General features: G+C 38.3%; 1 protein-coding gene across 1 annotated transcript in view; it reads right to left on the bottom strand.

Annotated features, from left to right (window-relative positions):
• Positions 1–2,124: 2,124 nt before the first annotated feature.
• The window catches only part of LOC122343150 (NACHT, LRR and PYD domains-containing protein 3-like), a 56,108-nt gene continuing 45,072 nt past the window's right edge, over positions 2,125–13,160 (bottom strand). Inside the window, exons 5-8 of the mRNA XM_043237506.1 lie at positions 11,979–12,155; positions 9,058–9,219; positions 6,662–6,708; positions 2,125–6,351 (exon numbers count right to left, since the gene is read on the bottom strand). Coding sequence (XP_043093441.1) covers positions 5,801–6,351; positions 6,662–6,708; positions 9,058–9,219; positions 11,979–12,155 — 937 coding nt within the window. The 3' untranslated portion in view covers positions 2,125–5,800. The remainder of the gene's footprint in view (positions 6,352–6,661; positions 6,709–9,057; positions 9,220–11,978; positions 12,156–13,160) is intronic.

Here is a 13,160-nt window from a genome sequence, read left to right on the forward strand (position 1 = left end):
ACTACGATAAAAGAAAACCTGTTACCGCATTTACATGACCAAGTGTGTTTTCGGTTTATTAAGCATAATCAGCTTAAGAATGTGCATGTAAATGCCCTCACTGTCTCACAACTTTCTGGGGTTCCATTTGGGGATCTTCTAGGATCCCTAAACACTAGACTTATGTAGTCCTTAACTGTAGGCCACCTTTTTTTCATTTGTCTCACAGGAGCAACATTGCAAAAGTGGCCTCACGTGGTGCCCTCCAGCATTGGTGCAGCCATCAATGCCAAATTAACAGAAATAAGAGGAAAGAAAAAAACACAAAAACATTCGGAAACCTTGATGCTCTTTGATAACTGATGGCTATGACAGTGTGTATTTACTGTTGTATCAACTTTTTGTTGTTTTTTTTCCAGAGCAATGTTTTGTTTGCTATTTGAAATTTTATATTACTTGTAGTATAATTTAATTGTCATCTTCATTGAGTTTAAATAAATAAGCGTTCCAATGCAAATTTGTGTAAGTCATTGACTGAAATCCTATATGATTAGTATATGCCTACATATTTTAATATTGACTGAAATCATGTATGATAATTATATGTAGAGTTACAACAATATTATTGATGCAATATAAGCAATTAGATGGAAACATAAAACTTCAAGAGCAGGCACACAGTTTCCCTATTAAAACAGTATAAAATATGTATGAAATATATAAAGAAACCTATAAAGAAACTACACAAAATGTAAATAAATCCTATATGACTTCAATTACACTAGCATATAATTTTATATAAGAACTTTAAATAATTTGTATACGAGTATTAGTAATTTCCTAATTATTTTTAATATTTTTTCATACTGTTTTAATGTAAAATTCATATAAGAATTTATGCAGTTTTCATATATGACCCTAAAATCCCCTACATGTTTTATGTGTGCTTTTTAATATGAAAGTGGCCATAACCGGTCTGATTTTGTGTAGGACATATATTGGACTTGTATGAAACACAGAAGGTAAATCTGGCTGAATTCAGTAAGGAAGATATATGGTTGCTGTATATGAATTATACAGTTTTTTTTCATATGGGTTGTTGTCCTCGGGCACCCGTTGTTGGTGCAGCACAAGCCTCACGTGGATTGGAGTCAGTCCTGTCATGCTTCATGTTTGGGTGCTGCCTTGTCTTCTGTCTCCCTGTCTTCTGTGTTTCAGATGGAGACCGCTGATCTCTCTGGAATCTTTGTCTGGTCTTCAGTAAGTCTCGAGCCACATCCTTACCTCCTCATCTGCCGTACGACTGTGCCATCAATCAAACTGCCCAATGGTCATTCCTTAAATTTGATAATTCTATGATTGCATTACTATTGCATCCTTCTTGTTGGCATTTAATAATTGTAACTTTTAGTCTGAGTTAAATTTCTATTTTGGCTCGTGATGTGGTTTGGGTTGGTAAAATGTTTTTGGGAAAAAAATATGACCCCAATTTGAACTTGCCTAATAATTCAGGACATAGTGTATATATGCATTTATAAGATGGAAGTTTACCAAAACTGTGTTACTGTTCACTGCAATTTCCTTTTCTTTTTAACAGCAAGTTGAAGATAAGCGAGATGCTGTGATTCGCTGCCTGCTTCCCTACCTGGAAGAATCCTCTGAGGAGCTCATTGAAAACTACCAGGTACATTAGTAGATGAATTCATATTTTGTTCTTTTGACTTCAGATATGTACAATGCTGCAAAAGTCTATGTTTTGTGCACATTAGTTATCATCTTTCTGCTGTATTTGTCAGCAATGAAATATCATTTTATGTTCCTAAACATTACTTTTGTGATTATTTCTAATAAACCAGTGAAATTTTTGTATACACAGGGAGTCATAACATTTGAAGATTTGGTCTCACTATCATCGAGTCTGTCTATTATAATATGAAGAAAGAGACAAAACTAAGAAAGCCTAAATAAAGAAAAAACATGGCAATGTTTGCAAAATGCAAATCTACGTGAAAAACTATCTCAAGCATATCAAGAAAATGTTTTAAAAATCTTTTTATCATTTTATAACAGATTTAATAATGGCGAGATCAAATCTCTGTGTGGAGCACTTATCACATGAAATTAAAGAGAACATGCAACTTACTGTACAGTATTGTAACCACTTTGCACTTTTTATTTGAACAGCAGTTTATTTGACAGGATGTCAGCAGAGACATGAGTAAACATAGCTTCACCAATCATGTAATGAAGATTGTTGTACTGGGCATCACTGCAGGAGATGCCAACATAGATGACGCCATCATTGTCATTGAGGGAAACGAGGTACTGTTGGGTTGTAAGAATCTCACAAATGCGTGCTTTCAGCTCATGGGCTTCATTTACTTATAAATAATTATTGATAGGCTTTTACTTGGCAAATGTTTGTAAATTTACCAGCCTTTTTTGAGTGAAGTAAATCCCAATTGTTTGGGGGAAATGCCATACTTCCACAATTCTGACAACCGAATAACCTATTTCGATGGCCTTGGAAAGCTTGACAGATGTCCAGACAACTGAAAGGTACCTTTCTTCATCACTATGGTGACATGAATTCTGAAGTTGGAGTTCTGCACATGTGCAACAGAGAGCAAACAAATGTTTACCCTCGCAAGATTTGAAAGGGAAAAGGGGGTGGAGCAGTCCTAGAGGTGGTAAGAACCAAAATACGTCTCCGCCGGCTCAAAATCTTTTAAATGATCACAGGATGACCTATTGGATAATTTTGACAAGATTGTACATAGGGGTATAGAGACGTTACGTAAAAATATGAAACACGTTCATCCTTGGATGCTTTATGATATCATTTGATGATCATTTATGATATCATTTATGAGGGTTAAGCCTCTCATCTGATTTGTAATTGGCCATAAACACTATGACATCCAGATCATTTTGTTTAGCTTTCTCCCATTCGCATTCTGTAATTGTAAGAACGCGAAGTTGATAACTGTTGGGCAGAACTTCCATCTTGTGGTCAGACATTCTTCTTAGTTGCCCAAAAGGTATTTTTGATACGGGGTTCAAATCGCCAGGATTAAAACGACAAGTACATCCGTGCCAAAAACAACCCCTAAATTCCAAAGCTATTCTATCACCATTAAGCTCATAATATCCATCTACATAATACAGAAAAAATCTAATTTCACCGTGATGTATTCCAAGCAATGGATAGAAGTGTTCAAGTAAGATTTGTGTTGATTAATGCATGTGTAACCCAGGTTACTAATAGCATTAAAATATGATCGAAAGAGATAAATGGATAAATTTTCTTTATTGTATATAGTTTATGTATAGTTCATGGGCGTTTAAAATGGACAGTAAAATAATTTTGTCTTTGGGTAGAACAACCAATAAGGATTCGGTTTTGCTGCATAAGGCATTTTCAGTTGCCGGATTTTGCACGAGGGAAGGAACTCACGTTCTTCAGATTGGAAGAGAAGACGCGAGTTGTAGCTCTCCCGAATTATTTTTTTGTGGTGATTTTTGGACTAAAATGAAAGTTATATGTGGTTAGAGAGAATTTGAGTGAAGAATCAAATTGTATGAGAAGAAGAGAAGTTAAACAGATTTACAACATGTGACACACATAGTTATGGTTATTGCATAGTTCGTTAACATTTTGTATACAATATCTGTTAAAATAGATATTTTCTTTAGATATTGGTATTTTCTACCATATGGATATGCAACAAAAGAAGATGTAACTAAGTGTCTCAGGAAAAAAGAGATCAGTTTATTCAAGATTGAGTATTGGTCAGGGTTTTTTTTTTTTCTCTCTCTCCTTTTTTCCCCTTTTCTTCGAAAGAAAATATTCGTTTACTTATTGAATGTCCTTGTTGTCTGATCGAGTGAAAGCTGTGAACTGCTGCGTTGGACAGATGCTTATTGGATTGAAATTTCTGCATTTCATTTCGTTCTAACTCCTGTATTCGTGGAGGGAGTCGGGACTGGCGAGCCACGGACCAAATTGAGGATTGGGATCGCGTGAAACTTAGTTTGTTGCCGATTTGGATGGTAGGAGATTGAGTTCGCAGCACATACAACGGTTTCATTATTCATAAGATTCGATTCACAGAGGAAAGACAATTCAAGGAGCAATTCAAGGTTGCGAATATAATTTGGTAATGAATTGTTTTTTTTGTTTGAATCAACCCGTTTTGAAACCTGAGGTTGAAAATATATGTCAAGGGATATATATATATATATGTGTAAATCTATTTGCAATTCATTGTTTTTTCTTTTTTTGAGTATTTGGACTAAAGAAAAGATATCTAATTAGGAAATTTTAAGAGATAAGCATTGATTAAGAGATTTAAACAGGTTTTTTTCTTTTACTGTTTATTTGTGTTGCTTTTGTTTTCTTTTCTTTCGTCCTCAATGTGAATTCAGAAGAGTTCTCGAAATTTAATTTTGTTTATTTGGGTTGAGAACTGCATTGTACTTTTCCATATTGATGTATATATTTATTGAAATCTAACACTTTTCCAAAGAAGATTAATACATTTGGTCCAACTTAATACGCTGTGTTTCTGGTTCATTGTTGTTGTGACATCCTTATTCTCCGCAGACAAACTTAGTATTCTGAATAATCTCATCATACACAGAATTTCTTCTTGTCTGTGTCAAAAAGAGAGAGAGGGTTACAAAATTGTGGCGAGCCAGCCAGGAGAATTTGAAGTGTCACACAACAATAGAAACTTCTCATTGAGTTAGAAGTAGTGCAAACAATGCTCTTATTGCAAGATTATGGACATTGTGAAATGTGAGAAAGTGGCGCTGTTCTAGTGAGTGGTTTAACACTGGCAGAACCCGCAGCACCCTAATGTAAATCCCCCTAATGTACAACGAGTAGTAGTCGAACATATTGTGAGGCCTACAGATGCTGCATCAACTCAGTATGTTCCTGTGTGGTTGAGGTCATTTTCAGGGAAACTTCCATGACCTGCTAATGAACCAGACTTTGATACCTGAAGGGCAAGTGTGGATTTCTTGCTTGATGACCCATCCATTTCTAACTTGTCTCGCATTAGAAAAATACTGGACAGTTTCTTGTCAGCCCTCAAGCATCTCCAGTGGTATATTTGAAGTTACTCAGGCAACTGAAGTGGGAGATAAAAAACCTGTTAAAAGTGACCTAAATAAAAACAGACCATCAGGCGTTCAGCCACGGGTAGTTACTCTGAAGATTCCAGGCTCTACGAATGGACAGGTTGATTTTAAGGGCACGATTGAGCTCTTAAAATTAAGAGCAGAAGTAGATGACTTGAAAGCGCAAGTCCAGGCTATGGAGTCAGTTGTGCCTAGAAAGTTGCTGCTCAGTGATTCGGGTACTTCAGAGCTTGCAGAGTTAAAAAACCAAGTAATTGAGTTAAAAGCTCAAATGGTCACAATGGAAGCACAGAAAAGTCAGATGCACAAACTGGTAGGTTCCAGTGGAAATTTTGAAAAGGTGTGACCCCGATCTTTTGACTCAGGTACGTGAGACAGACTGGCTTCTACCTCGTCCTGGATAATGTTTTCGGCGTTGCAAAGATGGGCACATTGATGCTCAATGTAAAAGTGACCCAAACCCTTCCCTAGTGGCCAGAAAGCAATGTTTGTTGAGAGAGAAACAAGCCCAATGGGATTTGCAACATTAAGTAAGATCACAGCCGGTAAACTTCAGTCCGTCTCTGCAGTAGGGCATGCAGAGGGCGGAAGTGAGTTTCATTGCCCTAATCTGAAAATGAAAGTCTTTGGCGAATGTTCAGAAGGCAGAATGTCATCAGTCTCTTCTGATTCATCAACACAGTTTCACTGATGATTCAGAAAAATACAGATAAAAGCCAGAACAGAGTTTCTGAGTGAATGTGGTCTGTACTGTGTGGATGAGTCTCATTGTGTCAGAGACGCTGAAGAAGGACAGAGATCCTGCGCTCTCATCCACATACACTCCTACTCTGTAGATATCTTTATACACTCCTGTTCTTCTTCTGATGATGGGCTTCACAGAGAGATCAGTCTCTCTGTTATTGTGTGTGAATGAGTATCTGTCAGGAGAGCAGATCAAACTCCAGGACTGATCATTAAATCCAAACCAACACTCTTTACCCCGTCCCTTCCTGCTGATGTTCTTATATGACACTGATATCTCCACATGTCCACTCCACTCAGTCTCCCAGTAACAGCGTCCACACACACTCTCTCTACACAACACCTGATGATACACATCAAATCTGTCTGGATGATCAGGATACGACTGAGACTGAGACACATGTGTCACCTCTCTGTTCTCCTCAGACAGAAGGAGACGAGTGTGTGCTGTGTTTGGATCCAGTGTGAAAAAACACTCATCTGAACACAAGAACAGAGACATTAATAACACAACAATCACTACAGCTGTGTGTGTGTGTGTTGTGTATGTGTGTGTGTGTGTAAGAGGGAGTGTGTGTGTGTGTGTGTGTGTGTGTGTAAGAGAGAGAGAGTGTATGTGCGTGAAAGAGTGTGTGTGTCTGTGTGTGTGAAAGAGAGAGAGTGTGTTTGTGTGAGAAAGAGAGAGAGTGTGTGTGTGAGTGTGAAAGAGTGTATATGTGTGAGTGTGTAAGAGAGAGAGCGTATGTGTGTGAAAGAGAGGGAGTGTGTGTTTGTGTGTGTGTAGACGTACATTTCTTCATTCCTGCTGTAATCCTTGTTTCTCCTCCATGATCAACTCTAGAAAACACACACAGAGTCAGTCAACAACAAACTGTTGCTATGCAGTTGCTAAGGCACTGAGGGTGTTTTCTATGTTGTTATTATGTAGGTTCTAGGTTGTTACTATGTATCTAGGATGTTCTGGGTGGTTGCTAGGTGGTTGTCGTTGTTCCGTTGCTAGGGTACATGGAGTGGTTGCACCACACACATACACAGGCACCACACACACACACTCTCTCTCTTCTTTCAGAACGTCCGGGTCATGACCACCCCCGTGCAGGTCCCTCAGTGCCTTGGCCTGATGAACCTGCAACAATGCTATAGCGTGTACTGCAGAGCACTTCCGATCAGAGCCGATGAGTTCCTACAGGCCCGGGAGGGGAGCACAGGATCACCGCACCAAGTGGAAATGGCGTTGGGACACAGCTGCACCGCAACTGACTGCTCCACTGGGGGGGGATCAACATATACCCCTGGCTGCACTGCTGTCAAGGCTGGTGTAGGAGGAGGAGCCATTGGGGCGGTTTCTGGCAGTGAAAGGTGTCTTCCATGCCCTAGTAAGCTCCTCATGCACTTCTGAGAAGAAAGGTACCGGGGTGAGGCCCTGAGAACCAGCGCAAGCCACCCCTAAGTACCAATCATCCAGCCTCGAGGGCTCGGGATGCGGTGGACGTTTCCACTTGAGCCCGATCCCCTCGGCGGCACTTCCAGAAATCGAGAGATCGACAGACAGATCGGTGCAGCTTCTGCAGTAATGCGGTCGCTGTACTGGTCTATCAAGGTGAATCTCTCGATTTACCGGTCGATCTTCGCTCCTTTGGGTCATGGGTCAAGGATGAGATGAGATCCCGGATAAAAGCGGTCGAAATTAGTTTTCTCCATAGGGTGGCTGGGCGCTCCCTTAGAGATAAGGTGGGGAGTTCAGTCACTCGGGAGGAGCTCGGAGTAGACCCACTGCTCCTCCACATCGAGAGCGAGCATCTTTTCCTCTTTTTTCCGGATGCCTCCCGGACGCTTCCCAATAGAGGTGTTCCGGGCATGTCCCACCGGGAGGAGGACCCGGGGAAGACCTAGGACTCGGTGTTCCCCAGGAAGAGCTGGAGGAAGTGTCTGGAGAGAGGGAAGTCTGGGCGTCCCTGCTTAGACTGTTGCCCCCACGACCCGGCCCGGAAAAGCGGTAGCGAATGGATGGATGGATGGAGGGACTTTATAGATTTTTTTTTTTTTACCATGGATCAGAATATTATAAACTGGTGCTGTAAAGTTTAATTGTAGCGATCCAAGTGAAAAGAGGGATAAAACAAGATTGTCATATGTCTGGTCAGCTGTATGCTTTGGCAATAGAGCCTTTATTTTTAATAAATGGTTTTTCCCTCACCATTATAACACACTGCTTTTTCTCTGAAAACATTTCAGCTGTTATTTAACTTTTTACTGAAAAAGATTCACAGATTCATGTACTTTGTCAAAATGATCCATTCTCGATCACATTTAGTCAGCTTTGAGAAAACTCTCCTCAGCTAGCATGTCTTTTCAAAGCAAAAAGCAGTCTTGTCACCTTGTCTTGTGCTTTAAAAGCTTCTGCAGTAAAACTTCTTGTGTCTTGGAAGTGGACAATGCCAGCTATATTGACCAAATGTATTTTAGGTTCAGATCGAATAGGACATGACACTATGATTTCTTGAAGCATCTTGGAGACATTGTTCTCCACAGTTCTTCTAGATTTAGTCTGAATCAGTTCTACTTTTTTCATGTCATTCCAGACTGACTGGATAATCTTCAGATCAGATCTCTGTGTGGAGCACTGACTGTTGTCAAACACAAATCTCACTGAATTATCACAATTAATGGCTAAATTAATGTTTGGAAAAGTAAACTAATGTTTCTTAATGACACACTACAGCAGAATATAAAAAATAACACATTAAACTATTTCTGGCTGGTGAAAATACTAGAGACTTTTGCACAGTACAATATATATATATATGGATGCACGATAACGATTGGCCAATATGTAATGTGTATTTTGTCAATAAAGCCAGTTCTGTAATCAATGGTAAATGCAATCAGGTGCGTGATTTCTCACTGAGCTGTATTTACTACACACAGCCATTGTTCACTGACAAGTGATAATAAACATGGTTTTGCGCAGCTCATCATGGCTCATCATCAATGGCTCTGTGAAGTAAATGCTGCTGAATGTGAAATCATCCACCTGATTGCATTCACCGATGATTAAAGAACCGGCTTTACTGAGAAAATGTGCTTTACATATCGACTGATCATTATTGTGCATCCCTACACATACAGCACGTAGTCTCTGAGGAACTGAAAATGAAAAATCTAAAATCTTTCTGCAAGACATACTTGATTTTGTCCAATGAGCAGGTTGAGTCCTCTAGTTTTTCAGAGAGCAGCTTCACTCCTGAATTTCCAGGATGATTGTAGCTCAGATCCAGCTCTCTCAGGTGTGAGGGGTTTGAAGTCAGAGCTGAAGACACTTTCTCTGTCACCATACAGCCAGACAATCTGAAAACACAGCAGTGATCCTTTTATTCATTCATGAAATATCCATGAATTATTCCTTTAGAATCGTGACATCTAATGCAATTTTCTTGCTTCCTCCCATTATTTAAAAAAACAGCTTCTGCTTGTTCTTAAAGGCTGACTAATTCCAGGAATTCCAGGATCCATTCGCAGGCTTTTATTGGATGAAGGCATGGTCAAAGCAGGCAGGCGTCGAATCACAGCAAACAGGAGTATAAGAGTCAAGGCAACAACAGAATCAAAAAAACAGGCAGAGGTCGGGTCAGGCAGCAAACAATCAAAGTATCAGAGACAGGCAGGGTCAAAACCAAAGAATCTATAACAAGGGAAACGCAAGGCTAGGCTAACTAGGAACAGACAAATAATCAATCAAACAATGCAACCTGCAGGTGAGGAGCCTGCTTCAGAATTTATAGTCTTGAAACAGGAAGTAGAAGCAGAGGGAGTGATCGCAGATCATCCAGAGGTAAGGGCTCCCTCTGCTGGCTTGGTGAAAGATCGCACATTTGTTCTGCAGTTTTATGGATGTTTTGTCCTCCAGATATTCAAACCGGTCATGTTACTGAAAACTATGAATACAAGGTAGAGTTCATTGGCCAAGTCCTGCCCACTTCGTTTAGTTACATTTCATAGGAATCCTAAGAGAGTTGATATTCTTCATGTTGTTCTGCTGCACTTTATTAGACACCTACTAGCTGTTTGAATCACAAAAACATTTAAAATTAGGGATGCACCAAAAATCACTGGCTAACATTGAGCAGTATTTATTACACACAGCATTTGTTCACTGATGAGCTGCTCAAAATTACATTCATTATCAGCATGGTTTTTGTTCAGTCTGTCAGTGAACAACGGCTGTGTGTAGTAAATACGGCTCAATGTGAAATTGATGTGACAGATGACAACCTGTTCCGTTCACACAGGCTGTGTTATAACGGACAAAACTATTTATTTGCATGTACCATGTTATTGTGTGGTGTGCCGTTTAAGAGATCTATCATTTGACTTATAACGCACGCTACATGGTGATGACGTAGAAGGACTGTGTAATGAGAACCACGATGGATGATAAGTTTACTCTTCATTTATTGCCTGAACTGAACCTCAAACTTCCATGCTGTAAATATTCCATTATTGTATGTTAAAAAGTAGTTTTCCACTCATCAGCCACAAAACTTATTGCGGATTTAGGTAAGTGCCTATTAACAACTGAATTAATTTAATTTAAGAAATCGTTTGACCTGACCATCACAGGAGTAGTCCAACAATGTATTAATTAAATTATTGCATTATGACTCAATATAAATGTCATCTGTTCAAAACTGCCTCTATTGTGTAACATGCCAAGTCACATGGGAATAATGTAAAAGAGTTCATGGGTCAAAATTGTACTTTCTTATTTTTATGCCAAAAATGATTAGGATCTAAAGTTAAAATCATGTTACATGAAGATATTTTGACAATAAATTGTCAATTAAATGTTTAAAAACTTACTTTTTAATTGTAATATATATTGCTAAGGACTTTTAGAGAACTATAAAGGTGATTTTTTTTTTTTTTTTTGCTTCAAATCGCTGATTTTCAAATATTTGTCTCTTGGATGAATATTGTCATAACCTAATAAACCAGGCAACTATCAAAAGTCCCTAACACTGACTATTCAAGGCTCAAAATCTTCTTTTCTTTTAGACGGATACTCTACAGACTCAACTCTTGAGTCCAACCTTCTGGTAGTTACCTTCAAATAACTTTGATATCTCACTATGGACTTTCCAACCTTCAAAGGGAACCAGAGGAAAATCTTCAACTCACACCTAAAAAAGTCATCAAAAACTTATTGTCTACCGCATCAGGATTCTTTTGCAGCAACAAAAACTAATGCAAGTAACTCTTAACTAGTAACTAGTTGGATGCGTGTTTAAGTTTGAGTAAATTTGTTTAATTCTCTGATGATTCTCACTAGGTTGTGGTTAATTAATGGGTAATACTGCCATTCTTTTGCTCCCCTATTTTGTCTCTCTTCCTTACTTTCCTTTATCCTATTTATATGTGTTTTGTTTAAGTTGTTGTCTGTTATCTATAGCCTTGTTTATTAAATCCCTTTTGTTCACAATTGATTGTCTCTGGGTGCTGCTCACAATTTGAAGTCACTGAATGTTGACCCTTGCTACATGCTAAATTAATGCTAGTACTGCAGAGTAGAAAAGCTATTCTTCCTTGGCCAGGAAAATAACCTTTCCTAGAATTGATAAATAATTATATTGTCTGCTCTGTGGACAAACAGATGAAATAATTGAAAATTTCTTCTACAGTTAATTCTTAGATTGAATTTAAACATTTATTTTTAATTATTTTAAATCTAATTCGTTACATAATTTTTGATTCATAATAAGCATTGCTAAGAACATTTCTAAAACTATAAAGGTAATTTTCTTTTTCTTATCTGATTTTGATTTTTTTGGAACCTAAGATTTGCTGATATTTGTTTCTTGGAGAGACTCTTGGAAGTCTCTCTTGGAAATATTTGTCATCCTAATAAACCATTAAAAATAAACATATCAATGCTTTATTCAGCTTTAAGCTGATGTATAAATCTTCATTTTAAAAACTTGACCCTTACGACTACTGGATATAATTATTCAGTCTGGAGAGGCAGACTGGATAATTATATTAAAATGATATTTCAAGCTTTTTAATTGGATAAACACATTTTGCTTATGTGTTTTATTAAAAGCCTTTACCTCAGAATCTGCAGATGACAGTTTGGACTCTTCAGTCCTTCAGAGAGCAGCTTCACTCCAGAATCCTGCAGGTCATTGTTACTCAGGTCCAGCTCTCTCAGGATGTTTGAGTTTGAGGATTGTAAAACTGAAGACAAACTTTCACAAGACTGAGCAGTGAGTTTGCATCCACATAGCCTGTGTAAAGAACAAGACAAACAATTAGATAAAAAAAAAAGTAAATGGCCTTCCTTTCAATTCATTTATTTGTAAAACAACTGGAATGGGAAGAATGGATTCAATTGCAGTAGGTTTGTATTATTACAAATTAACAAAAAATATATAAACACAGGGGCGCTAGTGAGTACTGAATGGAGTAGTCATGTTTTAGTGAAGCTCCTCTCTATATTTTATATTTTTCGGTCACTACTGTGATTACTCTGGGTTTCACTTGTATCTTTACATAATGTTGATTAGTAAAGAATTATACAATCACAAAGCCTAAAACCGAAAGGGTAAACCATTGAATGATCCTCCTGCTCAGTCACAGCTGGAGATGGCAGAACAGGCCGCATCAGTCTCTGAGTCTGGTTTTGAGTCTGAAGCTGAATCTAGCAGTATTTTTTGACATTAAAGAATATGAGCAAAATGATGACCGACCGATTAGTTTTTTATGGAAGCATCTTTGGTGTCCACTCAGGCATCCTTTTTGAGGCTCTGGGATAGAATCAGTTGAGGTTGTACATGCTACTGCAGATTTTGACCGTCTGCTCTCTCACATTGAGCAGAAGTGTGCGAAAATACAATCAGAGAATGAAGCCCTTTTTTTATGAATTTATGGATTCATCACTTTCCAAAGAGGAAAAAAATACTTCAACTGGTTTGTCAACAGTTTCCTTTTCACAACGAGGGCAGACCAATACACATCTTTCCAGATCTTCCGGCTGAAATTAATGATGTTTAGAAGCATCTCCGGAGTGCCAGTGTAAGGATCATCTACCCAGAGAAACTACTGATTTCACTGATTCACATGTGATTGTAGATGGTGATTTTAATTGTGTAGTTAATCATTGTTTGAACAGGTCAGCCCAAATAATCCAGTTGCCTTCCACTCCTGTATAAATAACCTAACGTCCTCTATGAACCTGGTTCATATATGGAGAATGACACATCCCCCTAGCAGAGACTATTCTTTTTTAACTA

This window comes from Puntigrus tetrazona, chromosome 4 (assembly GCF_018831695.1).
Source record: "Puntigrus tetrazona isolate hp1 chromosome 4, ASM1883169v1, whole genome shotgun sequence".
NCBI lineage: Eukaryota > Metazoa > Chordata > Actinopteri > Cypriniformes > Cyprinidae > Puntigrus > Puntigrus tetrazona.